Genomic DNA, 27,817 nt, shown 5'->3' on the forward strand with positions numbered 1-27,817 from the left:
GGGAGATTAGCCATAGACATCTATGTGCTTTCTTTCTCAGAGAGGGGAAAGGTGTTGTGAGGCAGTCCTTTCCTCAGTGGTCCTGTGGGCATGTGTACTGGAGAGGAGCCGTCACAGGCCACCTCTTCCTGAGTAAGCCACCACTCTGAGAGACACTGAGATGCTGAGCAGAGGCTCTTTAGAGCAACAGGGGTGGCTGGTGATCTGTCCTGCTTGTTGGAGGTAATCCTCTCTGTACAACCCTGAGACACAACATGCCCAGGTAGAAGGACTCCCAGTAAGGATGGACAAAAAGATGAACATGTGCAGGTATTGCACTCCATCAGGATGTGAAAAAATTCCTCAGCAGTACAAATCCTGGTATGTAACCATACATACGGAAGGTGAATGTTTATGGTTTTTAGTGTAAATCAAAAATTGCTCGATGGTCTGTTTTCCTTTGGAAGAAATTTATAAAATTAAATTTTGTGAAACAACCAGTGTTTTAAACCTATGGACAAGGCAAAAAGGCAAATGCCATGTGCATGAGGGCAGTTTTCATCAGTGCAGTTCTTTGCTGTTTCTAAAGCAGTGCAAGCTGGGGCTGTGGGTGCTACTGGAGACATGCAGCCCACCTGCACTGCTGAAGAGTTATTTTGGTCTCACTATCAGATGAGTCTGTATGTTGTACAATATTATACATGTTCTGCCAAGCTTTGTGCAAATAAAGAATGAAACAGTGATTTATTTGACAACAGCAATCATAGGTGATTCTATGAAGAAATTTAGAGAAAATAATGTTATTTTGACTACAGCCAAGTTGTAGTTCTGACTTGTCTCAGTCACTTTGATAAGTAGTGAATTCCCTCATGAATTTAAAAATAACCAGTCCAGTTAAACAGCATGGGTGTTGGTCAGAAATTCCTGATTTCTCATTTGTAAATTCACCATGTCAGACTCACTGATGCAAATGCCTGGATGAATCAGTAGAACAAGGCTGGACTAGCCAGGGTTGATCCAAGCAGTGTGTCCAACATTTAGTTGTTTAGGCAATAGCTCTAATTCAGAATTATGATTTAGGTGCTGAAGGTGCTTGGTTTTGAAAGCACACAGACTTTGTAACTTCAACAGAGACTGCAGGATTCTGCTATACAAAGCAATGAAACTGCAAGATATAATCCATTGTTCAGAAAAGTCAGAATACATTTTTAAGGAAATCTCTTTTGGTAAATAAAACCACTGCTGAAGCAATAGCAGTGATGAAGCATGTGTAAAACAGCCTAGGGAGACCTGCACCCTTCTGGAGCCAGGAAAAATATTTAGGTTCTGGTAACATGATCCACCTTTACCCCCAGCACTGCTGTCAAGTATCACACCTCATCTGAAACCAGCATGCAATGAAATAGGAAAGTGCTTCTCCCTTCCCAGCCCTGAAGAGGAATGCGGCCTCTGTAAATGCCGAGGGACTTGTTATTTTATGCAGTGAGATTTGCTCATGTATTTTGTTAGAACTACCAAGGCTAGAAAAACATGACAAGCGATTGTACTACACTCAAGACACCCATCTTTATAAATTATAAATATAAGCACTTTTCAGCTGCAACACTGAGACTTCTGGAATAAAAAGTTTTTGAACACCAGCTGTTTCTCTTCAAGCTAATGGGAATGAAATGTCAGCATTACCTGCTCCTTTGCTGTCAGAAAAATGACATGTGAAGTGAGTTGAGAGGAGGTACAGAGACGCATAGAAACCTAGATGAATGAAAGATGATCATATGTCAGGTTTAGAATTTGTATTATCTGTGTTCATGAGAGTTTGAAAGCCAAAGCCTGCATGCCACCTCCTCCTCAATATGCCTTCCAGTCAGAGGACCCTTAACCTAAGTGGGCTGGCTGTGATTTGTCTGTGAGTCTGTGGCCAAGGGTCAGGAGGAAGAGCAGAGTCTGTATGGTTTGCCATCACTTTTGGGCGAGGAGCATATTTGTCATGTTTGAAGCAGACAGTCCCTGTGTGAGGCCATGTGACACCAGCCCCCTGGTTCCCACAGGAGTTACCCCCCTGAATGCACGGTGTCGGGGCTGGGCTGCAGCTCAGGCTGGGTTTGTGCCGGAGGGTCAGTCCATTAGTGACATCTCCCTTTCCCTCACCTTCCCAGCCAGACCTGAAATGTGTTTGCCTCATCTGTTGTGTACTGTAAAAGCCACTTGGTGCTCGGGGAGTAGGGCAACCGCTCTCGTTTAACCCAACACGCTGTCACCCCAGGAAATGCCATGTTATGTCGGAGTCATTTCCAGCCTGTAAACAGCAACTGAAGTATCTACAGAGAAGGAAAAAGAAAAACAGGGTGTAACTCTTCTTGATCACAGCCAATAGCGGTTGTGCTCTGTTTGTCTTGTTACATGTCAGTAATGCATTTCTATAACTTTTCTTAGTGATCTTTTTTTTCTACAAGAGGAGCTCACTTTTACAGTATCCATATCCCAATGTCTGAAAGCAAAATTCACTGTTTTCCAGCAACATTAGCCTGTCCTCTGTTCAGGTATCTCTTGCTGGGGCCCTGCTGGAGGCAGTTCAGCTTGGTTCACCAGAACTACCTGCTGAAGCCACAGCTGGTTAAACGCTGACTCCAGCAAGGCAGGCTCTCCCATGCCAGTTCCTGCTCTCCAGCCGGGCAAGGGAGCCACAGACCTTATATTGGGCTGCATGGGTGTCACATTCTACTACTCCTGTCCCAGTAGAGCCAGGCCCAAAGGTCCATCTCCTGTCTAAGAAGAGATTCGGTCTTTCCTCACCACTTCAGTCCTTGGTCTCATTTGTCTTGGTCTGGGAAACTGTGGTAGGCATCTGTTAAAGAAGTGTAGTCCAAAACCCTAGGTTTCCCAAAGCAGAGTTTCAGGCATCGAATCTTACAAAAATAAATAAATTAATAGAATGGTGCAGCAGCAGGGTCAGCTCGAGCTGGGTGCCTCTGGAGAGGGACCCCGAACAAAGAAGTCCCTGGGCATTTATACCCTTACAGACTGTGCATCTGACCATGCGATCTCCACAGGCCTTTCATGTGCTCTTTGGTCCCATGGGGTTTCTGGGCCAAGATCCCCTGACACCTTCTGACTCCTTATTGGATTCCTTCACTGTCTCCAGGCAGGACGTTATCTTGTCCAGTTGCAGCTGCCGTTGATGCTTGTACCCTCCTTATCTTGGGGTTTGTGCTGGCTCTGGAGGCCTTGGCTTGCTTGAATAGATACCAGCTCTGTACAAGTTCAGCAAATCTCGGTGAAAGTTTACAGCTTGCGGCCTAAGGCTTCAGCAAACCTAGTAAAGCTCAGCAAACAGCATACTAAATCACACAACATTATAACTCTAAGTGACTTATTCTGTTTAAAACTTACTTATTTAAGCTAAACAACTGATATCTCTTGATAGATGACTCCTTCTCACTAGAGGTGTTTGATATTCAGTATAGGGCAAATTTCCTGGGCAATGGCCTCATTTTCTGCCTCAAATAACTTGTTTGAGTGTGTGGGAAACGTGCCATTCAGACACTCCTTCCCTGCTTTCCTCTTCCCTTCATTTTACCCCTGAATCAGGGTTTGATTTGCAAAATGTGAATAGTTTTGTGTTTCAGGTTATACAAAGTGTTTCAGATGGACTTTCTTTTGGTTAGAGCATGTCATTTCATTGCCCAGCCTTCCCTGTGTGCTGGGTAATCTCATTAGAGAGGCAGGAAAGAGACAGGGTTCATTACAGCTCCAATTTAAAGCTTGAGTAAGTTTGAATTCTACTGAACGCATAGCTGCAAGCACTACCCCTTGTCCTCTAGCTTTGGGATCACTTTGCATGCCGAAGAAAATCAAAAAGCAAAAAGCAAGAGAGAGGGTTTAGAGCTGTAATCCAAACTGCCAGGAGACAAGACATTTCAGCTAATGACCATATAAATTGCTCTATTCCATTTTGAGTATGAGGCAGGTGGGAAAGTTTTTTCTATGCCACTGCTGCGGTGCTAAGCTCACTGGTTCAGGCTCATTTTCTGTCTTTCTGTGAGGAGCAGAGAGCTTGAAAGGGACACAGAGTCCCTCTTTGTGCTCCAGAAAACATCAGGATCAGAACAGAACCCCAGTGGTGATATCCATCTGGACATACTGAGCAAGTCTGGATATTGGTGTCCAGTCAGTGTGGAAGCAGAGATCTAAACAGGGTGAATAATAGCTATGTGGGGAAGGGCACGGTTAGCTTGGGTGCTTAAGCTACGTTGCATGGGTGCAGCTAATATGAGCTGTGGTCACAGCAGTAGGTGACTTTGACAAATGGTTGCTATACTGAAAAAAATGAGCACAGTTTGATGCCATAGTAGAAAAACGGGTAAACACAGGGTTTTTTTTTTTTGCCAGATATTGAGCAAATATATGGTCATAGGATAAATATGGTTTTGAAACATTCAGAAGTTGTCTACCCAGGGAGACAGTTGCTTCCAGTTCACTTATTTGCAACACCATACAGGTCTGTGCATGACACACAAATTTTGAAAGGCAAAGGAAGGATGAGAGGCTTATATGGATGGTATATTCAAAAGGTGTTCATTTTCCTAAACCAGCTATAGGTCAAAATCAGAAGGAAGGCCTAGCAGTGCCATTAAAAACAGATCTCTTCTTCTCTAGACATCTGGTCGCGATGATTTTAGTCACTTCTTACCTATTGGTTCTTTGCAAGTGAGGAAACTTGCTCTCTAGATGTAGTCTGGCGGACCTTGTCCAGCTTGCATTAGGTCTTTGATATCTGGATAGATTGGAACTAATCTGTAGCAAAGCAAAAGGCTGAGGGGACAGTGTTCATGAGAATATAAGGAACAATATAAGTGAGGAACCAAATGGGGAAATAGACTGAATATATCCTTGACATGATGAAACTGTTAGAGTTGCACCTACTGAAACTAGTTCATAGAATCGTAGAATCATAGAATGTTTTGGGTTGGAAGGGACCTTTAAAGGTCATCTAGTCCAAACTCACCTGCAGTAAGCAGGGACATCTTTAGCTAGATTAGGTTGCTGAGAGCCCTGTCCAACCTGATCTTGGATGTTTCCAGAAATGGAGCTTCTATCACCTGTCCGAGCAGCCTGTGCCAGTGTTTCACTACCTTCATCACTGTAAAAATTTCTTCCTTATATCTGGTCTAAATCTACCCTCCTTTAGTTTAAAGCCTTTACTCCTTGTTCTATTGCAACAGTCCTTGCTAAAAAGATGGCCACCATCTTTTTTATAAGCCCCCGCTAAGTATTGGAAGGCCACTATAAGGTCTCCCTGGAGCCTTCTCCTCCAGGCTGAACAACTCTCTCAGCCTTTCTTCATAGGAGAGGCGTTCCAGCCCTCTGACCATCTTTGTGGCCCTCCTCTGGACTCACTCCAACAGGTCCATGTCTTTCTTGTGCTGAGGCTCCAGAGCTGGATGCAGCACTGCAGGTGGGGTCTCACCAGAGCAGAGCAGAGGGGCAGAATCACCTCCCTCGACCTGCTGGCCACACTTCTTTTGATGCAGCCCAGGATGAGAGCCTGTGAGTGCGAAGCCTCCTGTAGCTGGACTAAGAAGACTTAGTCCATAGGCTCCCCCTTAATCAGGCGGCCTGTAGTAGACCCCAACCACAAGGCTCTCTTTGTTGCCTTGGTCCCTAATTCTTACCCATAAGCGTTCAACCTGCTCATGGCTATTCCTCAGACAGCTTTTCAGAAGCTATCCATTTCTTGATGTAGAGGGCAACGCCTTCGCCCCTCCTTCCTCACCTGACCCTCCTGAACAGCCTGTAGCCATTGATAGCCACGCCCAGTCATGGGTTTTGTCCCACCAAGTAACAGCAAACAGGTCGTAGCTTTCTAGCAGCACCGTGGCTTCCAACTCCTCCTGTTTGTTGCCCATGCAGTGTGCATTGGTGTAGAGGCACTTCAGCCTCTTCAGCTGGTGCCTACTACAGGCCACCCAATCAAGAGGGGCCTATGGATGAAGTCTTCTTGCTGCAGCTACAAAATGCTTTGCCCTCACAGGTTCTTGTCCTGCTGGGGGACTTCAATCACCCCAAGATCTGCTGGTAAAGAAGCATGCAAGCTGTAGGCAACCCAGGAGACTCCTGAACTGCATGGAGGATAAATTCTTAAGCTGGGTGATAGACAGCCTACCAGAGGGGATGCCATATTGGACCAGATGGTCACCAATGCAAGTGAGCTAATCAGTGACATCAACACTGGATGCAGCGTGGGCTGCAGTGGTCATGCACTGGTGGAGTTCAGTCCTGAGGGATACGAGTCAGGCAAAGAGTAAAGTCAGGACACCCAGGAGTTTTGGGAAGGGAAACTTCCAGCTCTTTAAGGAGTTAGTCAATAAGACCCCCTGGGTAACTGCCCTCAGGGATAAGGGAGCAGAACAGAGCTGGCAGATCTTTAAGGACACTTTCCACAAAGTGCAAGAGCTCTCAATCCCCAGGTGTAAGATATTGGGCAAAGAAGGCAAGAGACCAGCATGTCTGAGTCAAGACCTGCTGGTCAAACTAAGGGACAAGAAGGAAATGCACAGGCAGTGGAAGCAGGGACAGGTGTCCTGGGAAGAGTATAGGGACACTGCCCAGTTTTGTAGGAACGGGGTCAGGACGGCCATGGTGCAGCTGGAGCTGAACTTGGCAAGGGATGCAAAGAATGATAAGAAGGGCTTCTACAAGTATGTCAGCCAGAAAAGGAAGGTTAAAAAAAGTGTACCCTCCGATGAGCAAGTCTGGCAAGCTGGTAACAACCAGACCAGGAAAAGCCTGAGTGTTCAATGACTTTTTGCCTCAGTCTTCACTGGAAACCTCTCTTCCCACACTTCTTGAGTGGATGGGCCACAAGATGGGGACTGGGGGAGCAAAATCCCTCCCACTGTAAGAGAAAATCAGGTTCATGACCACCTGAGGAACCTGAACATATAAAAGTCTATTGGCCCTGACGAGCTGCATCCCAGAGTCCTGAGGGAATTGACTGATGTAGTTGTCAAGCCACTGTCCATGATATTTGAAAAGTCATGGCAGTCAGGTGAAGTCCCTGGTGACTGGAAAAAGGGAAACATTGCACCCATTCTTAAAAAGGGTGGAAAGGAGGATCCTGGGAACTACTGACCTGTCAGCCTCACCTCTGTGCCTGGGAAGATCATGGAACAGATCCTCCTAGAAGCTACACTAAGGCACATGGAGGACAGGGAGGTGATTCGTGACAGCCAGCATGGCTTCTCTGAGGGCGAGTCCTGCCTGACCAGCCTAGTGGCCTTCTATGATGGAGTGACTACATCAGTGGACAAGGGAAGAGCCACAGATGTCATCTGTCTGGATTTCTGTAAGGCCTTTGACACAGCTGCCCACAAGATCCTTCTCTCTAAGTTGGAGAGAGACGGATTTGATGGGTGGACTGTTTAGTGGGTGAGGAACTGGTTGGATGGTCACGTCCAAAGGATGGTGGTCAATGGCTCAATGGAGACGGGTGACAAGTGATGTCCCTCAGGGGTCCATACTGGGACCAGTGCTGTTTAATGTCTTCATCAATGACATAGACAGTGGGATCAAGTGCACCCTCAGCAAGCTGAGTGGTGCAGCTGACAATCCTGAGGAGCAGGATGCCATCCAGAGGGACCTTGACAGGCTGGAGAAGTGGTCCCATGTGGACCTCATGAGGTTCAACAAGACCGAGTGCAATGTCTTGTACCTGGGTCAGGGCAATCCCCAGTGTCAATACAGGGTGGAGAATGAAGGGATTGAGAGCAGCCCTGCCAAGAAGGACTTGGGGGTGTGGATGGATGAAAAGCTGGATATGAGCCAGCAATGTGTGCTCACAGCTCAGAAAGCCAACCATGTCCTGGACTGCATCAAAGGAAGTGTGGCCAGCAGGTCAAGGGAGGTGATTCTGCCCCTCTGCTCTGCTCTGGTGAGACCCCACCTGCAGTGCTGCGTCCAGCTCTGGGGTCTTCAGCACAGGAAAGACATTGACCTGCTTGAGCGAGCCCAGAGGAGGGCCACAAAGATGATCAGAGGGCTGGAGCACCTCCCCTGTGAGGGCAGGCTGAGAGAGTTGAGGTTGTTCAGCCTGGAGAAGAGAGGGCTCTGGGGAGACCTTATAGCGGCCTTCCAGTACTGAAAGGGGACTTATAAGAAAGATGGGACCAATCTTTTTAGCAGGGCCTGTTGCAATAGGACAAGGAGTAAAGGCTTTAAACTAAAGGAGAGTAGATTTAAACCAGATATAAGGAAGAAATTTTTACAGTGATGAAGGTAGTGGAACACTGGCACAGGCTGCCTGGGCAGGTGATAGAAGCTCCATTCCTGGAAACATTCACGGTCAGGTTGGACAGGGCTCTGAGCAACCTGATCTAGCTAATGTTCCTGCTCACTGCAGGGAAGGTTTGGACTAAATGACCTTTAAAAGTCCCTTCCAACCCCAACTATTCTATGATTCTGCATGAAATCATTTTATGATTCTATGTTCCTGCACTTGAGGAGGAATAACCCCATGCACCAGTACAGGCTAGGCGTCAACCTGCTGGAGAGCAGCTCTGCAGAGAAGGACCCAGGAGTTCTGGTGGATAACGGGATGACCATTAGCCAGAAATGTGCCCTTGTGGCTAAGAAGCCAATGGTGTCCTGGGGTGCATTAATAAGAGTGTGACCAGCAGGTCAAGGGAGGTTCTCCTCCCCCTCTGCTCTGCCCTGGTGAGGCCACATCTGAAGTTCTGTGTCCAGTTCTGGGCCCCTCAGTTCAAGAGGGACAGGAGTCTAGTGGAGGGCTATGAAGATGATTAAGGGACTGGAGCATTTCTCCTACGAGGAAAGGCTGAAACATCTGGGGCTCTTTAGCCTGGAAAAGAGAAGACTGAGAGGGGATCTTATCAACACTTATAAATATCTAAAGGGCGGGTGTCAAGAGGATGGGGCCAGGCTCTTTTCAGTGGTGCCCAGTGACAAGACAAGGGGCAGTGGGCACAAACTGGGGCACAGGAAGTTCCACCTGAAGATGAGGAAACACTTCTTTCCTTTGGGGGTGACAGAGCGCTGGAACAGGCTGCCCAGAGAGGTTGTGGAGTCTCCTTCTCTGGAGATATTCAAAACCCACCTGGACTCAACCCTGTGCGACCTGCTGTAGGTGAGTCTGCTTTAGCAGGGGGGTTGGACTAGATGATCCCCAGAGATTCCTTCCAACCCCTTCCATTCTGTGATTCTGTGATTCTATCATTCTTAGGCAAAGTAAAAGCCCCAAAGCGTCAACTTGTGCATCCAAGACTGCTGGCCAGGAGGGGACGTTGAGTCACCCTGCAGGTCCATGGGGTTCCCTGCTTTTATTATTTATTATTATTATTATTATCATTATCATCATCATCATCATCATTATACTTCATCAGATCACAGTTTTGCATGGGCTTTGTGTACTCTGCCAGTGCCTCCACTTAAACGAATGCATGTGTGTATGTGTGTGTGGGAGAGCGGGACAAAGTGAGAACGAATAGTGAGAGCTCGTTGATGGCCAAGATTCACAGGAGCCCCAGAGTTGGTGAGAACCACTGTACTCAATGCTGTACAAACAGATCCAATGTCACTGTTTGCTCCCGAGGCATTCAGAGCCTGACTGTAACGTCTTGTCCCCACAGCCCTCAACACAGTGAAATGGAAGAAACTACAGAGCAAGAAGGAGGAGCTGGAGAGGTGCTTTGAGGAGGAAGTGAAGCAGCTTCGTAGGCAGCAGCAGGAGGACCTGCAGACGCTGGAGCAGCGGCTGCAGGAGGAGTACAACACCAAGAGGGAGAGCCTGCAGGAGCAGCACAGGCTGCAGCTGGAGCAAGTTAAATTGCAGCATCAGGATCAGGTCAGTCCCCGTCTGTTCCCTTTGAAGAGTAGACCATGCCAGTACTGAGCGGGTTCAGGTAAGGAAATACATTGAACACTCCAACATGAGGACACTAGTAATGAACTGATGAATGGAAAAATGTATTCCTGACCATCTTTAGTGCGTTTCCTTCCTATTGATATTACTACCTAGTAGTACATTACATTGCCACATCTTGTCTTCACATACTTCCAGATGTTTTACAACAGAAATACTAAGACTATCTCTGCTCCCCACTTATAGGTGCTTCCCAACCCACCTATTGTAATCAATTTATACGAAACCAAGGGTTGAACAAGAATCTGCTCGAGACGGGTAAGGCCAGCAGAGCCCTGCCCATCGTTGCAATGCTAGTTAAAGGGTGCTACAGTGAAGCAATAGGGCCCATGCAACACATAGCCTAAACATCAAGCAGGTGATATGCTTTGGATTCCCTGATTTCTGCTCCACTGTTCAGTCTAATCTCTTAGATTGTATGCCCCAAGTGTTTCTCTTCCTCTGCTTTCTGTATGTAGGTAGGAATACTCTCACATGCAGCTACTTTAGTCTTATTTTTAACAGCTGGAGTGAACAAACACTGTAACTCACCTGTGGACACCTCTCACATGGTGGCAGAACATCCTGCACTGGATTATGGCAATAGTGCCTTTATCTGGCCTTTTGTTATTTTGAATTCAGTGAGCAGCATATACAGTTCTAATTTTTCCAGCTGCAATTCTTTACCCATTGCCCAGCACCATAGTGTGTGAGGGCTCTTCTCACACAAGTCTTGCTGCATTCAGGTGCGGTCTGCATTCTGAGCCATCAGGCTTAGATGTGCCACAGCCCCCACTGCCATGGGTATGCCACCCATCTGACGCAGCACAAGGGCCAGTCGTTTGCAACATGTAAGCACAGCCAACAGACCCCCTTTTTGCCAGCATCGTTCTCTCCAACCTGGGGATTTTGCCAATGCCCAGGGCAGTTGGAGGTGGTGGAGGGTGAACTTTTCATTCTCTGAGGCAATGTAAACTGGCAGCAACAGCGCAGTAAGGATGTGGTCTGTGACATGGATGGGTGTGACAAAAGGTTGATGAGAAGGTTTTATGTCTGCATCCTCTGTATCTCAGGGTATCTACCTCCAGTGTGTATTTTGGGTCTGCTCCCTGAAGCAGGAGCCTGTGGCTGAGGCTCCAGAGCTGCTGCTCCCTGCTGCTTGTGCTCGGGGAGTGGACTGGTGGCAGGCACTGCAGTGGGGTGCAGAGTACAGGCATTCCCCATGCAATTCCCAAGGACAGCAACAGCATTTGCTGTGAGCTCAGAAGCAAAGTGGCCCCCTCAGCAGAGCCTGTGCCCAAGTTAATTTAGACCATTTAAGAGGTAAAGGTTAGTGCAGCACGGTGTGACCATAGCTGAAGTACCTCCAGGAGCCAGGGAAAGGGGCTAGCCTGCACTGAGCTCACAGGAGAGGCGAGCACCGACACAGCACAGCAAAGACCACCGTCTTTAAGGTCAACTATCTGTAAGAAGGGAAGTGACACCATTTACTCCCTGTACTGTAAAACACTCCTGGGATGGCAGTGCACATACAAACTGGGATGGTGACTGTTTTATGTCACTCGTGTCACAGCTGCCCGGTGTTAGATTTGTTGTGTAGCACCAGTGGTACATTGGGGCTGGGCGCAGTGTGGTTGTCACTGGCAGGTGGGTCAGACAGCCGTGTCCGATAGGCACACAGCGTCCCAGCCTGTGCCCCAGAGTGTCTGCTGCCCTGGGTACCACTGTGCAATTTGGTTTGATTCTTCAGTAGCAGGGGGCGGGGGTGTTGAAGAACTCTTCTTATGTTTTACCTATTTTAATTGCTGTGCCTGCTGGTTGTTTACTGATTTGCAGGCTTGTAACATGCAACAAAAAGGCTTTATGCAACAACTGGGTTGTTTTGTCCCAAATAAACTACCTTTTTCTGTTAGTGCATTGATTTTCAAAGATGCATTGGTGCTGTCAAGTAGGTTTTTGTGTTCTAAACAAGATTTTTCAAAATCTTTCTCTGTAAATGCTTAGAAGCTGTGCTGAGTTATCTTTTGGTTCTCATTTCAGTTTATGCAAGATGGTTTTCTTGCAATGCCCCTCAAATTTTCTGCTTTGCTTTCTGATATGAAGGAGGGGTGGTGTTCTCAAAAGCCTTGGGTTTTTTTCCTTTCACTGTGTCAGTATGTCAGTTTGCCTAGTAGAAGATATTAGCTCTAGCTTCAAGCCTTACCTTTCCTGGATCACCAGGCACTAGCGTATGTGAAAGAATTTGTTCTGTGTGTTAATTTTTTGCTGAGATAGTTTATGGTTTATCTCTGCTACTCTTTGAAGTGTTTCTACAGGCTCCCAAGACCACAAGACTGGATGATGAGTTTTTTCCCCTCAAGTTGATCAATGCAAGAAAGGGTGATATGGGTCACCATAGGACTTGACTAGAAGTATTCTTATTTTTCTCATGTTCTCATCTATTGTGATTCTGTTCATCACCACACAGAAGCAGTGGAAACACATCTTTCCCTCTGTGGGGCAAATAGTTCTCACTCCTCCAGCCCTTTCGTTTGCTCCAGAGCTCTTTGTTCCCTGAATTACTGAAGATAGCACAAACATTTCTCTTTACTGCTCTGAAAGTGCTTCTGGGACCCTAGTATCTCAGAGTTTAAGCCTCTCTTTTCAATCCGTGGTTCTGTTAGCATCTCACAATGAGTTTTAGCAGATTTTCCCTTTGAATTCCTACTCTGCCATACACCCATCCTGTGTTGAGTGCTCTTGGATCAGAGGAGGCTGACAGGCGAGGTTGGAAAGCTGCGCACCAGCAATGTTTGTTGGCCAAGGAAAAGGAGAACTTTGTTAGTCTAGGAACCAAGGTGCATGAGGAATAAGGATCGCTAACAGCTGCTGACTCAAAGCATTTGTAATCCTCTGGTTTTTCCTTCCCCTGCTTGGAGAAAGAGAAGTGCTTGGCTTGCCAAAATGAGCAAGCCTGTGCAAGGGGCTGGAGTTGTTCAGCTCCAACGCTGCTGGTCCTGGCCAGCGTTAGAGCAGAGGCACCTAACCCATGAGCTACAGAGCCCTTACACTGGACATGAGAAAAACCTTGTCCTTGGGCTGTCTATCTGTGTGGGGGAATTTGAGCTTGCATTCATGAAGGCAATAACAATAGCAAAATCCTTTTAGTCATGGATCTGCATGTACTGCTATATCCACACATCTAATTTGGAAGTTAGTCATCCCGCTTCCGTGGTTTCCAGTTGCAACTTAGTCTTCCACACTGTATTGCTGTCGTCACAGTTTAGTATCAGATAGCTGTTCTTTCTTTGAATACACAGTTGTCAGGTTTTGGAGGTTCAGCTGTCTCTGAGGAGGTGAGGCAGCTCTTTCAGCATAGCAGAACATGATAGCCAAACTCCTCACAAACCCGTCGTGTGTGCCAATGCATCCTAACGTTTCTCATATGCCCTGGCAGCTAAGGGAAAAATTGCAAAGTAAAGCCTATGGTCCTGCTCAGCTCAAGCTGTTTTGTCCACCAGCTTACTCAACCTCTCCCACTAGAGCCTCCTCTTGATTTTACTTTATTAAGCCTTAAAAATCCCACCTGAGCTTCTTTTTATAGCCAGAAATAACCGTGACATGGGTTAAGTGTGTTGATCAAGCCTATAGAGTAAGTTGGTGGTAAAGAAGGAATTAGCACCCAAGAGATCTTCCCAGTGCCAAGCAGACTATCTGCTACGAAAAATCACAGACAGGAGGTCACACTGGAAGATTGGAGAGTCATTTGGGATGTGGATATGAAACACAAGACAGAAGACAGGGAAAATCCCTGCAGACCATTTGGAACATATTTAATTGGCTTTATAGATAAATAACCTGCCAAGGATAGTGTCAGCAAAAGGAGACCCCTTCACCTTCTGAGGGTGTTGGAGTTGAACATAATCATTCCTATGGGGTGCTGCTCAGCTGAGAAGCAATTAGATTAAAAATAAAGATTTAAGCGAAGGCAAGGTAAAGAACATGGCAATGCTTATGAGGGTTTGGTCCACAGACATTATATACAAGGACATCGTGCTCTGGGAAAAGTCAAGTGATAGTCCCTATCCCATTAGTAGCCCATTGAGTCATCCCTGCTCTTTCATGCAATAAATCAGCAGACTGAATCCCCACTGTTTTGCAAACAGTTATTCAGCACTGAGTTGTCTCCTACATTATTATGAAAATGAGTTTGGATAATTTTAAATTCCATGTTAAATGCCTATTTTTCATTCTAAGAGCATGCCTTCTCCAACGCAGTTAGAAATTTTGCTTCTGTTGGTAATCTAACACATATGTGTGACAGTTAAATGCAGTGAAATAACATTTATTTCAGTCAAGGCATGCTCAGCTGCAGTAACTTTCTACCATTATTTAACATAACAGTGAGCAAAAAGGCTGTTTAAAGTCAAGTCACTTTGCAGTGAACAGCTGTTTCATTGTTAAAGTAAAATAGTTTGATCCTCTGCGTTGCCAGATACTGCAGACAATGTGTTAAATGTAGGGAATAAGATCACTTTGATTACAAAAGCCAGAAAAGCAAATCAATGCATTGCATTTGGAAACTGCTCTGGACCCCTGATTTAAACTTAATGACCACTTCTCACTGTATTTGCTTTAATGATGCATATCAAAACACCACCATTAGGGATCTTGCTTTGCCTTTAGCCAAGTCTAGTAACAAATGATGTACTGAAGGAGTCCCAAACCCACCGAGTATACAGGAACACAGGCCACCCACAGCCCTCTTCCAACTGCATCCCCTGCTCCTGTGATGGCTGTGTGCAGTGTTGAGTGCAGTGCAGTCTGTCAGGCAGTTTGCAGCAGCAGGACTTCTTTCTGGCCTCGATATGAGACCATGAAAAAGTTTTGTGGCTTCACTGTCATCTTGCTTACTTCCACACCGACCCAAAAATTCTTGTATCTGCACTGGAAAAAGTGCTGTCATATCTTTCATCAGTTTATTGGATGTGGATTCAAAATACATGATTCAAGACGACATAGGAATTTGGGTATTGATGACTGTAGGAGGCTCTTCTTCAAGTAAAAGTGTGATTGCTTGCAATTCATTATACATACTCACTGATAATAATGTCAATGTTTCTCTAGAAATAAATATTTTACAACTATGAATAATTCATAGGCACTTTCCACGGAAGTTAATTCAAGACCTTACAATAAAAATCATTGCAGCAAAATGCTGTGAAGACAAAAACCAGCATGGCTCAGAACTATGCATATTTATCTGACCATCAGAGGGAGTCAGGTCATTAATATAATTTAGATTAGTAGAATGTTGAGATTTCTGAACATTTCATAAATGTCTTCTTCACTTAAGAGCTTTTTGGCCTTTTGCTTTCTTATATGCCTCTTATATCACCATTAAGTTAAAAGAACAAAAATATTATCAGCAGTGACTACACGCTACTGCTCAAGACATTAACATGCCTGTTTCATAATGAATAAAACTGGCTCAGGTGCTGGAATAGTCACACCGAGTAGATCCCTTTACCGTTTCCAGCTCACTGGAGCTCTCTAGCAGTGGCTTGTCAGTGTGCCACAGCATGCCTAATCATGCGTCCATGTCTCCATTCATTGTCGTTGGAACAGGTGGAAGATATCACAGCTGTACATGAAGCTGCAATGGTACAGTTGGAAAATAGCCACTTAGTTGCCATTACAGTACTGCAGGATGAGAATGACTGCAAGATTCAAGGTAAGCCACAGACAACCCAGTGGCTACAGAGCTATTCCAGAGCAGGAATTAGCGCTGTAGTGATTATGTAAGCCTGGTTTGTCTTCCTCTAGAGCAGATGACACAGAAAATTTTTGTTGGTCTAGTGGTTTCACATGGCATGAGCCACCAGGTTCATGCTAGGCGTGAGGGAGAGCTATGTGCAGTGTATACAGTATCTAACTTGAACCTGAGACTATCTGAGGGGTCTTTGGGCCAAAAATGAAGCTTTCTCTATGGGTCCCTGAACATAGAGTCCAAATTCCACCTCACTTCACACACAGACTTTTCTCAAACGCCTAATCCTAGGGTGCTCAGGAGGCTGGAGCTCATTGAACATCTCTGAATTCAGGTCCTTATATGCCTACACTGCTTCTAAAAACAAGACTCATCATTTTCAGTAGCAAGTCTGGCCATGCTGAGAGGACCAAAGTCGTCACACACTGGTGCAAATCTGCACCTCAGCACTGTTATCTTTACTTTGTGTTACAGTTTTTCCACGGGATTTGATGATGCAGACGGAGCTGTTTCCTCCCTACCAGTTTGGTATCTAAATACATGTCTTTGTACATGCTTTAGCTGACATTTAACAGTTATCTGTATGATCTCCCACTTTCTTTTTTTTACACATAAGCACGAGGGTCTAATTTTCAAATAGCTCTAGTAGGTTTTCCCACAGCTTTCCCCAAACTGAACCTTATTGCTTAGCTCTGTGCTGTGTCAATTAGAGACACAGCCCAGAGCATAACATGAGCTGAGAACAGCCTACTCTCCTCTCCTGTAGGCAGAGATGGTGTCTAGCATACCATTTTAAAATTAACATATACAATTTTGAAAATAATTTTAAAAGCTGTTCCTTGCTTGAGGATATTCTTATCTGTCCATTTTTGTTAGTATTTTCTGGTGATAAGACTTGGCTGTGGTTTATCCAGGCTCTGGTGGCCAAAGTTTGTTCTCCCTGCTCTTGGTGTGAGTATGAAATGCCCTCCTGTGCATGTAAAAGGCATTGCAGCAGCTGCGGTCTAGCGCCCTGCACACGGCACTAGAGCATTAGTAGCATAACTTCTGTTATTGTGGCTAATGAGTGACGGTTAGGGGGCAGAACCCCATGGGGCTGGAGGTAAAGACACAAAAATAGAGTGTCTGTATACTAAAAGGGTAGGTGCTACTACTGTACTGAATGACAGTTTGATGCCATTGGTTTAGACATTAAACTTTATTCCACCTTGGGTATTAAACTTCTGGTTGTAATTAAGTCCAGGGTGAGTTGTTCTAGTAGTGAAAGTTTTAATCATGTAATATAAATAGAGGACTTTTTTGCCTTTGGGCTCTGTCAGTCTCACTGATGGAATGAATCTCACAGGTCATCTGCCACAGCTCATGCAGAAGCACTGTCATTTGCGTTTTTGCATCTGAGTTGCTGGCCATCCTTTCTGCTTCCCCAAAGAATTCGCAACCCAAGCTTTTAAATATATCTAATTTTAAAATTGTTGATTTGGGGATACTCACTCTGAAGTGGTAAATGACTCGTTGTCAGACTGACCCTTTTCAGATCAGAGTCCCCAGGAGCCAGGAATTCTGAGTGGTTCTGAAAAATCAGAATCTGGTCACGTAGAAAGAGAGGTGCTTGCAACCAGTGGAAGATCAGGAAACCCTGATCCTCAAAACAATTCATCTAAGGTCACAGAGTATATTACTATCAGTTTCATACTCAACCTCCATGCCCTAAAACTGCATCCCGAATTGCGCTTGGCTTACGAGGCCTGTGCTCTTGGACCCTGGTTTGCTGGACTTCACTTAGCAATGTCATGTCTGTGTATCTTCCCCAGAACTGAATACTGCTCACAAACTGGAAAAGGCACAATTAGAAGAGACTTTTGAAAAACTGCGTCTGTCACTCCAGGTTAGCAGTTTCCTTATTTCCCACCTCTGTAATGATGTTGTGGAGCAGCTGAAGGGGCGGCTCCAGCCCCGTGCCAGCTGCCAGCACACCAGACCATTGCTTCTTACCAGCTATAGTACCTCTTGTCCTCTGCCCGTCCAAACTGGGATCTGGCAGCAAAGGTGCCCCCTCAGGTGTTTTCCTCCCCCTTGGCTGGTTCAACAAAACATTATCTGAAAGAGAAGAGAGGGCAAACCTAAAGGGAGGAAAAGGCAGCTGAATAAAGCGAAGAACTGTCCTTTAGACCCTGCTGGCTGCTGGCTGCTGGCCCAGCACAAGGACCAGAGCTGAGCTCTTCCCTGCATGGTGGGGAGGGCTGCGGCACCTGCTGGTGGCTGTGAGCATCACCTCGCCTACACGGTACCCTCCAGCAGGCACCCCCAGGGCTCAGAAATGCTGACCTCTCCCTGCCTGGCCCTGTGCTTGCACTTTAAATTCTTCCCCGCTGCCTGAATGTGGGGGAGCCGGACCTGCAGTGTAGACACATCTCCATTCCCACCAAAGGGCAATTTGGTCCCTGAGGAAGTATGCCCCAGGGCCAGCCCTACTGTCTGGCCAGCTTATGGCCAGCCAGGGTCAGCCCTGCACATCACATCTCCCACACCTCACTATTTAACACCAAGCTCAAGATCATCTTGGCTTTTTCAGTCCTTCTAATAACTCCATACTGTTCTCACTCTCTAGATTAAGAAATCCCAAGGAGCGGAGGGCAGAAGCGTGCCCCTGTGATTCACGCTAAGTTTGGAAATCTTGTGTGAACAAGTAAAGGTGCCACAGCAAATAATGCAAGTGCTGTTTGATTTCATAGGCAGGGATTAATTACAATTTTTGAAACCCCTGAGTAGCACATACTGTTGTTGCACACAGCAACTGTCACTGCCTTCCTCACTCAGCCGTGACAGTTTGAGGCATGTCAGCAGTTTTGCAATAAGCACTGATGTAAAGTTACAGCCAAGAAATTACATATATGAAAGATAAGAATACCAGTTTCACAGCAACTGTGGCTTTTACAGATGTTGTATATAGAGAGGTAACAGGAATGCCTGTGATGGTAACGGAAATACGATTGCTTAAAATAGCATACTGTTCCTGTGTATAGCTCTGAGATGAAATGATGATCATCTGAAGTACACCCACTAACTCGTCGTTGCTTGTTACCATGTTAGAAGCCTAGGAAGGTGGAAGAAGCAGGGATGGGGTTTCTGCTGCCTCATTCAGACTCTAGGGACCGCACAAACGATCTCTTTCATGCCTGTGATATAAATTCCAACTCTCTTAAGAAAGGACATGCTCGTTATCCAGCCCAAGGTGATGGGGTGGCTTAGCATCAAAGACATTTCATGAACTAGTGCCAGCCAGTGTCATCCAGTCGCAGGTGTTGCAGGGATTTCAGGATTCCCAGAGGCACGAGGTTATCGGAAACCCCACCATATGTTCAAGAGGCCTTACATTAAAAATATCACCTTGCAGGGGTTTCTAAGCCTTGTTCAGCTCCCGTGGTGGTTTCACAGTGCAGATTGACTTGTATGAATGTAAGAGAGGTGGTAACGTGGTTGGTGTGTTCATTGGTGTGTCTCCCCTCCAGGACCAGATAGACACCCTCACCTTCCAGAACCAATTTCTTAAGGCCAAAGCAGACCGATTTGAAGAGGCTCTGAAGAAAAACAACGAGGAACAGCTGAAGGTAGATGGCAACTATAACTATACAGTCATCAAGATACATGTTTCTAAGTATGACTGACATCACGTGATTCAGTGGATAGCAATGGGTTCCTTACCCCAGGGACTGGGGGGCAGGTCCCAACCAAGACCCCAAATCTTGAGCTCTGAGGAGGAGTCAGAAATCTTAGCCTAGCTCCACCATTTTCTGATTTTACTTCTTTTTCTTTAGTCTTTCACCCAGCCTTTTTAGCTCTGTTTCCAAAACTTTTTATTAATTCCATCTGCTATATCTTTACTGCTGTCTATTCTTCTTTCCCTTCTTCCTCTCTTTCTCTTTACTTCCTGTCTTTTCGGGTTTAGACTTATTTTTTTGTGCCTTCTGAACCAACTTCTTTGACATCATCTGTATTCCTTCATTTGTTTCTGGACTTGCTGGGGACAGCCCTGTCGTATGAAGTATTTATTCAACTGCTGTCTATTGGGGCCATGCTGTCTATTTACAGTGTATAAGCAAACACACACTGCAATTATTTATCTGAAATGAAACAACCCTGAAATGACCCTCCAAAAAGAGTTTCTTTTAACTTGGGGCATTTCAGTGTGTTCACAGCACAAACCCATGACAGAGGGGACGGAATGACAATAGTGAGGTGAGCAAGGGGATCGGTGAGTTTTTGGGTGAGAGAACTGTTTAGGAAAGGAGTGCAAATGTCAGAAACAGGCTTGGCTGTGGGAAACAGGTAGCATTAGTCCCTTTCCACCTCCACCACAGCATTTAATTTACATGAAAGGACAAATTCTGCTGTGTCAGAGTGATGTTAATGCCAAGTACCAGCAGGAAGTTCACTGGAGTGAATTACACTGGGAAAAATCCAGAACAACTTAAGTCAGCAACAGTATTTCATCCATATAATTCAGAGCACATCTTTTGCCCATGAGTTGAACCCTAATATCCCCTACTCTGAAGTTCTTGAGCAGAGGAGGAACCTTTTCACATCAGATCTGATCTTTGTTAACAGGCACTATGAGGTATTGGTGCAGGCAAGGCAGAACACTGCAGTTTTCACCTCCAGCCCTCTTGTTCAGTTTCTTCATGTTTGTACTTTTCCTGAAACAAAATCCCTGCACAGTCATAAAACACCTCATGCAGTTCCCAAGCTATGAGTAGGAACGAGGTTGCTGAACAACCTGGCATCCCATCCTTCTAGCCATGTGGTTGGTGAAAAGAGAGGTACTGTTGGCTATCTAGCCAAAGGAGTGGTCTAGGAGAGAATATCAGGGTTCAGATGGGCTGTGGAGGCCCAGGTCCAGGTGGTTTTCACAACACGTGAGACTTCTAAACCACTGGGTGTGCTGAGGAAACTTTATCTTATGGCTGAAGATGCATTTATGGCTGACAGATACCCAAATCACTGGTATATTTCCCAGATTGCACGAGCTCCATATCTGCACTTAGAAAAAGATCTGAAGAGCTTAAAACATGTTCTGGAAATGAAGAACCATCAGATTCACCAACAGGAGAAGATGATTATGGAGCTAGAAAAACAGGTGAGTTGTCATTTTTCCTCCAGAGGAGACATCACAGAGGTAATAAAGTACAAGTTTGGTTACAGCAGATGAACTTAAAAGGCGTGAGAAAACACATGAGGTTGGGGCAAGGCACAGTCAAAGAAGTTCATAAATGGATATATATTGTGTTGTTCCACTGTCAACCTATATAGCTGCTTCTACTACACAACGTCTTTGGTTTTCACTCAGAAATTGGGATCTTTTCCCATCTCTTCACTCACCCATGATACCCTTAATTTCTCCCACACATCTGTTGATCTGTATTGCTTTTTCATGCAATACCTGCTCAGTGTGTTACATGAGACAGCCAGGTAAGTGGTGTAGGAAGCATTAAAGAAGGGGAACTTTGTGGTAGTCCAGGGCTTCATTTCGTACACCAGCCTGCACCATATGCCCCTACAGTAGTCAGGTAAGCATTTAGGGTTGGAGAGGGAAAGTGGAGGAAGATTGAGCCATGTGTCTTACTGCTGCTTGTGCAGACATTTAGTGAGCTCCCAGCCACAAGTATGAATTCGCAATATTCAGCAATCAGTCCCTAGCAAGACTTAAGCTAGGAAAGGCTTCTCCAACCCTAAAGTAATGCTTTTCTGCAGCCTACGCTATTTTCTCATTCTTTGCTTGTGGGGGTCCCTAACGAAGAACTCCCCAGTTCACCATCAGTTACATTTTCTGTTGGAAAGGGGATTCATTTTGTGAAGTATAACTTACAGTGACAGTAAATGTGTAGTGTGGTGGCAGATAAAGCACTACCTCAGCTGGGGAGCTGGGATAGCTGATTCAGCACAGCATTCAGCAAGATTTGTTTCCATTTACGGGGAAATCTGAGAAGTCTGATGATTATTTTGCTGAACAGATGCTTGAGTAAGTGGATGTAAAGAAAAGTGCCTTTTTACAACGGAGGCTTGTTAACTGTGCTCCTTCCAACACGCTGCTGCTGGAGCTAAGCCAGCATCTGAAAACATGCACTGTAGTGTTATACTGAAAAAAAATCCCAAACAACAGCCTACATAACTCCTGGCATTTAGTTGCTTTTGCTAATTAACCGCATGCGAGCGCACAGTCCTGGTCCTGCCCTTTATCACGGTGAAACACTGGGTCTACTGTGGTCCAAAGGCACAACTGCTTTCTGTTTAAAGGTCTACCTTTATAAGTGCCAGAATATCTACAGGGCATCTCCAAATGCTCTGAAAGATGGGGTGCCTCATTAGGAAGCAGGAGAGCATTTCAAATGCAGGGTCAGGCTTGGCTCTGTGTCTGCTGAAAGGGAGGCAGGAAATGAAGGTGGCAGGACTGGAGTGGTATAAGGTGAGGATTGCAATGGAGAGGGAAGGTGATGCACAGGTCTTCTCCAATGCTTCGTGCTGGCATAGCTACTACTTATTAAAACTATTGAGGAAGCAGAGAGGGTGCCCGTGATGGTGCTTCCTCTCACAGTATTTCAAAACAGGGCGAGAACCCTTGTTCTGCTCTAACAAAATATACTGGGATAAGCCAGAATATCTGAGAATCAAGAGTATCCTTTATGGTTACCTGCATAGACTGGAAACCACGGCATCAAACTGATGCCTCTGCCAAAATTGTAAGTTATTGCTAACTCCAGTGCACAATGTTTTGGTTCTTTATAAAAGGTTGGGAAATTCAATAACCAAGCTCACACAGGGATAAGGTTACCATGTGATATCTTGTTTTCTTCCAAAAATATTGAATTCAGCAAAATTCGGACTGCTGGAAAACCGAGGACTAAGGTGATAAAGTATGTCAAATTCAAAACTTGGGGAAAACGGGGCATATGAGGCTATGATACATGCCTGCAAACATCTTATTGATGTTTTAATACAGTGCTGTTGACATCTTCAAACTCTGTCCTTGAACTGTCCTGAGTAAAAGCTACCTACACAAAGGATAGGATTCATTTCGCTTAATTGTAGCTTAAACATCTAGTTTAAGCTGTCAGCAGCAAAGAGAAGTGTCTCCAAAGGGCAGCCCACCTCGTGTGAATACAGCAGCAGTCTAAGGCTGCTGCTGGGTGTAATCTGCCCTGGTGGGTAACTCTTTCCTGCCCGTAACTGGCAAATCATAATCCTAGAGGCTGGACACCAGACATTTATGTCCAATGAGGTTAGTTGAGCTGGGTGATGCACGTCATACCACCTTGCGCTCCTCCTTCATCACTAGACTGACCACTCACACCACAGTGCCCTTTCCATGCTGGGCATCCCCATGCTCCCCAAGTGCCGCCAGCTCCTAGTCCAAGAACAACAGCTGATAACGCTGGCTCCCAAGGGATTAAAGTTGTGGGGGCACCACGAAGGAAGATGTTTTATTTGCACTGGACAAGACTAAGACCCTCCCTCTCCTCAGCTAGAAGTAAGGGCTAGTTCAGCTCTGCCCCTGCTCAGTGCTCTGCTGATGACCTCACTTACTTCGCCAGTATGACATGGTGTATCTCAGACCTCTAAGTCTCAGCTGCAGTCAAGATGATAGAACGGTTTGCATTGGAAGGGACCTTAAAGATCATCTAGTTCCAACCCTCCTACTAGGGCAGGGACACCTCCCACCAGACCATCCAACCTGGCCCTGAACACTTCCAAGGGAGCATCCACAACTTCCTTAGGCAACCTGTTCCAGTGTCTCACCACCCTCAGGGTGAAGAACTTCTTGCTTATATCTAGTCTAAACCTGCCCTCTCCCAGCTGACCACCTCCATCTATCCTTAAATTTTAGAAGTTGCTGTAGGGACAAATAAAGATAAAGAACAAATTCTCTTGGATCAGGTGTTGGGCTTTCTTCAGACTTAACAAACCTTCTTTTGTTGCAGACTGAAAAAAATTTAAAACTGGAAGAAAAAATCACCATGCTGCAACAGCAGAATGAAGAACTCAAAGCCAGGATTGAGCAAAATACTGTCATAACAAGGTATGAGCTGATATTTACAATCTATCTGAGCTTGAAAGAAAGCTGCAGATCTTAACTGCCCAAGGCTGACACTTATTTCAGAAGGGGAAAAACTAGTTTCCTCCTGAAAATCTATTGGTGTTTTGATATGCTTATTTTATTAAAAGATCCTTTTTATATCAGGTTTTCCTTACTTTACCATAAGGAAGGCCACATATTTGCCTGTGTATGTCCATGATTTTGACATGCTGCTGAGAGCAAAGTTGCCAGTGGCTTCTGGTCTCAGTGTCAGTGCCCTGAGACCTGTTAATTGGTTCTACGAGGATGGGAAATGGAGCAATCTCACGAGAGACATCCTAACAATGCCACTGCCACCCAGGTGGGTTGTCCTTTGGTGGGTTTTTTCCATCTACACTGTCTGTTTGCACCCTTGTCACAACTTGACAAAGGTGACAAGGCTCCTTGTGTTAGGTGGTATAGAAATAGAGAAGGGCAGGACAGTCCCTGTCCCAGAGACTTTATAGTCAGCTGTAAGGCAAGAGACTGCAACTGGAGCCAGGCAGAAGAGGTACCAGGGGGAGATGCTAGAGCTGAACTTGCCCCAACATACCAGCTGCCTAGCTGTCATTGTTGCCAGAAGTGAGGCCATTGGCCTAAGAGGCAATGTAATTTTTAGCTGACTTTTTAAATCTTCAGCATCTCATCTCTGATTTAATTTTAGTTTTTGTCTTTCTATGTCTCCTTTATTAATGATTCAGCCTTTAAAAACTGTCTTCTGCATGTAGATATTTTAAAAAGGCAGCATTCCTTGTACTAACATTCAGATTGGGGGGAGGATTATGTTTCCTTTCACCTGATTGTAACTACCTGTAACACACATAAATTCTTGTCACTGTCTGAGGTGGGTGTCTACAGCCATTCTGTGCTTGGGGAGGAAAACCAGGAATTTTTAAGGTCTGGTTCACCAGACCAGTTTGAGATGCCTGCTTTTGGGCTGGATGAATTGTGGTCTGGAAGTGGCAGTCTCTTTCCATGCCTGTGACAGCAGCCAGGGTGTCTGGTTCAGTGCTTGGCGTCTCTGCATTGCAGCTGCCTGTCTCTGGCTGGGCAAATACCCTCCACTCCCTGCTGGCATCTGGCCACAGCGCTTTGCTTTTTGCCTGTAACTATGTAGGTACTAGCTTCAAAGAACATGTATTGGAAGAAATTCTAAATTTGAGGTCAGCCTGGAAAGTCAGCTTAAGAGGACAGTCATTTTCAACAGTAACAGTTTGGGGACAGCTATAGGAACAGCTTCAGCAAGGGCTTTACAGTTGGAGTTATTAAAACACGCGTTTTTCTAGCAGCAGTAGCCACTGTGACTGCTTATTACTGTTCTGCTGGCACTGCCTGGGAAGTGCAGCTTGAACGAGCTCAGGGAGCTGCCCTTGCTGAGGAACAGCACGGATTACAACTGTTTCTGCTGATTTGCAGTTTGGGTTCCCACACGGCTGTGGCAGCCGAGCAGCAGCGAGAGGAGGGCGGGGAGCAGGAGGGCTGGAAGCCAGAGAACAGACAGCCTTTGCAGCACAGTCAGGAAGAGGGTCCCAGAGGTATCAGGGGGCTGAGGGGTGCACGACAGAGATAGTTCTAATCATAGCCAAGGGCAGGGACAAAGTGGAGGAAAAGGGCCTTGCAGGTAGATCATGCTCCAGCTTTGGACACAGGAGCCCCGCAGAGCCTCTGCTGGGACTTCCCGAAGCACTTGAATAAATTATTTCATTTCCCAATGTTTTGGATTCTTCCTCCAAATCAAAAAGTAATTTTTTGGTCCTTTGGACTGGGGGTGTTTGAGGAATAGTAGTTCCCCGCACCCTAGAGATGAAGATGACCAGGAGGGTGTCTGGTCTCTGTTGGCACAGCTCAGGCACCTACTGACCTCTGGGCCTTTTGAGAGAGGCTTTAACATCAGTCAAAGGCACAACTCAAGCACCTTCCCCTGCAACCCTGTCATGCTGGTGTGCCCTGAAGACCTCTGGTTTTATGGCTGTGATTTGTTACAGCTGCTTAAATTGTCACGAGGCTGGCAGAGGAACATGTCTCATCATAAGTCTGCAGTGCTGGGGATAAAGGGTTCCCTAGATGTGTTAGGTCTAAAATTGGAGCATATGTCAAGATACAAACTTACATAGTGAGAACACATTTGTTTTTACATTGCCTCTCTTCCTTCTTCTGCTTGAACGATGAAGAGGGGCTGAATGGGCATCTGTATCTTTTGTAAGCAGTGATGTCCATCTCTCCCCACGCTGCAGCAGAGGCCGATAAAGGTTGGCTGAGCTGAAGGCAGTGGCTTTGCTGCAGGATGCTGGTACCAGTGGCTGTGCAAGCTGCCTCTGTCTCCAGGTGGTGTGAAGCTGGCCCTGCCTCTGTCCAGTCGCCTCACGTCAGGTGACACAGTCTAAATTCCCAGTGCAACGTGCACGAGGTTAAAATAAGCAGCACAACAAGCAGCAGCGCCTTTCTCCATCCGTGTGGCAAAGCAGGTGTCTCTGGAGGACACGTCCAAGTGCTGCATGGTGTGTTCACAGGCACTTGGCTGCAAGGCTCTTTTCTGCTCAGTGTCTCCCTACTTACCTGCAGGTCGCGCGTATAACTTGCAGCCTGCCTCTGCCAGCAAATTGTAGGGTGCATTAGTGCCGCAAAGACTATCGCGTGAGACACTCCAGAGCACATTGTCACCACGCATCCTACCAACCTCTAGCAAGCAGCATTAAGCCTCCAATGTAAATGAGGCTGATACGTGCTGATGGGCTGTGGGCCGCGCTTGCCTCCCACCCCAGCAGTGCCTTTAGCAGAGGAGAGAGCTGAGCCCTTCACCATGCTCTGAGGTCTGTGCTGGTGTGACTATCCTGTTCCCAGTACCCAGATGATCTTTACCAGCTGGTCACACATGAAGGCAGGGAAGACACGTGCTTTTTTTTTTTTTCCCTCCGCGAATGCTGGCTGGAAAAGGATGTAGTGGGGCTTTGTGTGTAACTGTTATGGCCTGTCTTGTTAGATATTGCAAAAGGAAAAGTAATTCCACGTGTAGCAAGAGGTTTCCTATGGAGTTATTTCTTCAGGGTGAGCTCCCATGTGGACTTTCTCATGCCTGTTAGACCATGAGATCATGCCACAGCTGATTCCCCAATGGGACCGTGAGTAGTACTTTCCTCCTCTACCAGGCAAGCAGCTTTCTGAAAACTTATACCAACTTGTCTCTTTTAATCCTCTGACTCTGCTAGACACTGCTTCATAGTTCAAAATTTTCAGGGAGTGGGAGAACAGACATATTCTTGATCACCTGAGCTCCATTTCTGTAGGAATCTAGGCTAAAAAAGCAGAAATTCTGTAAAAATATTTTTTAAACAAAATCAGAAATGCCAACCTCACCCTCTCAGAAACTTTTGGTGACACAAAGAGAGTGGACCAGCAGTCCATGACATCTGCTATGGGCTTCAGGCTACACCCAGAAAAGGAGCTGTGCAGAATTTCATTTGTGCATCCAAAATCCACACCCAGCTTCTGCTGAACTGTTGAAATACCTATGGGGGAGGTTAGGTGCCTCCCTGTTTATTTGTATAAAATCCTAAGTTGCCTGTAAATCAGGTACATGCCGAGAGCTGCCCCAGGCTGCTCACATCAGGACCTGGCTCCTGCCCAAGTGTGGTGGGGCTGCAGAAGCCAAGCATTCCTCCATGCATCCTGCGGGATGGTGGTGTTGCCAGTACATGCCCAAAACACATCTCAGTCAGGTCCCACAGTCTGCCTGCACTGCCCCATTTCTTCTAAAACCAGTCACATGGTTAAATGAGAACAGACTCACTGAGGTTGTGGTGCCCACAGCAGATTTTCGTGCCTCACCTCCCCAAAAGCCATGAGGTTGTAGGGCATTCTGTGGAAAACACCTCCCTGGTCCTTGCTGGTAAAGTTTGCCTGGTGTTGCAGTCAAGAATAGGGGGGTCGTTAGGACCAAGGAAGAAGGAGCTGGAGAAGGACTCACAGCCTCATGACCATTTACAGAGAAGAGGGAAGGCCTCAAAGCTGAGCTGCAACCTGCATCAGGGCATCAGCTAAAATGGGGAGCATGGAAAGCACAGACTCC

The 27,817-nt window shown here is 46.0% G+C and overlaps 1 protein-coding gene across 2 annotated transcripts in view; it reads left to right on the forward strand.

Moving 5' to 3' along the window:
* The window catches only part of MTUS2 (microtubule associated scaffold protein 2), a 193,678-nt gene that overhangs the window by 163,898 nt on the left and 1,963 nt on the right, over positions 1-27,817 (forward strand). For both annotated transcript variants that reach the window (XM_086481852.1, XM_086481853.1), the window contains 6 exons: positions 9,624-9,838; positions 15,503-15,608; positions 17,456-17,529; positions 19,154-19,252; positions 20,659-20,778; positions 23,618-23,715. In XM_086481852.1, the coding sequence (XP_086337978.1) occupies positions 9,624-9,838; positions 15,503-15,608; positions 17,456-17,529; positions 19,154-19,252; positions 20,659-20,778; positions 23,618-23,715 (712 nt within the window). The remainder of the gene's footprint in view (positions 1-9,623; positions 9,839-15,502; positions 15,609-17,455; positions 17,530-19,153; positions 19,253-20,658; positions 20,779-23,617; positions 23,716-27,817) is intronic.

The sequence above is a fragment of the Leptosomus discolor genome, chromosome 1 (assembly GCF_034619465.1).
Source record: "Leptosomus discolor isolate bLepDis1 chromosome 1, bLepDis1.hap2, whole genome shotgun sequence".
Lineage (NCBI taxonomy): Eukaryota > Metazoa > Chordata > Aves > Leptosomiformes > Leptosomidae > Leptosomus > Leptosomus discolor.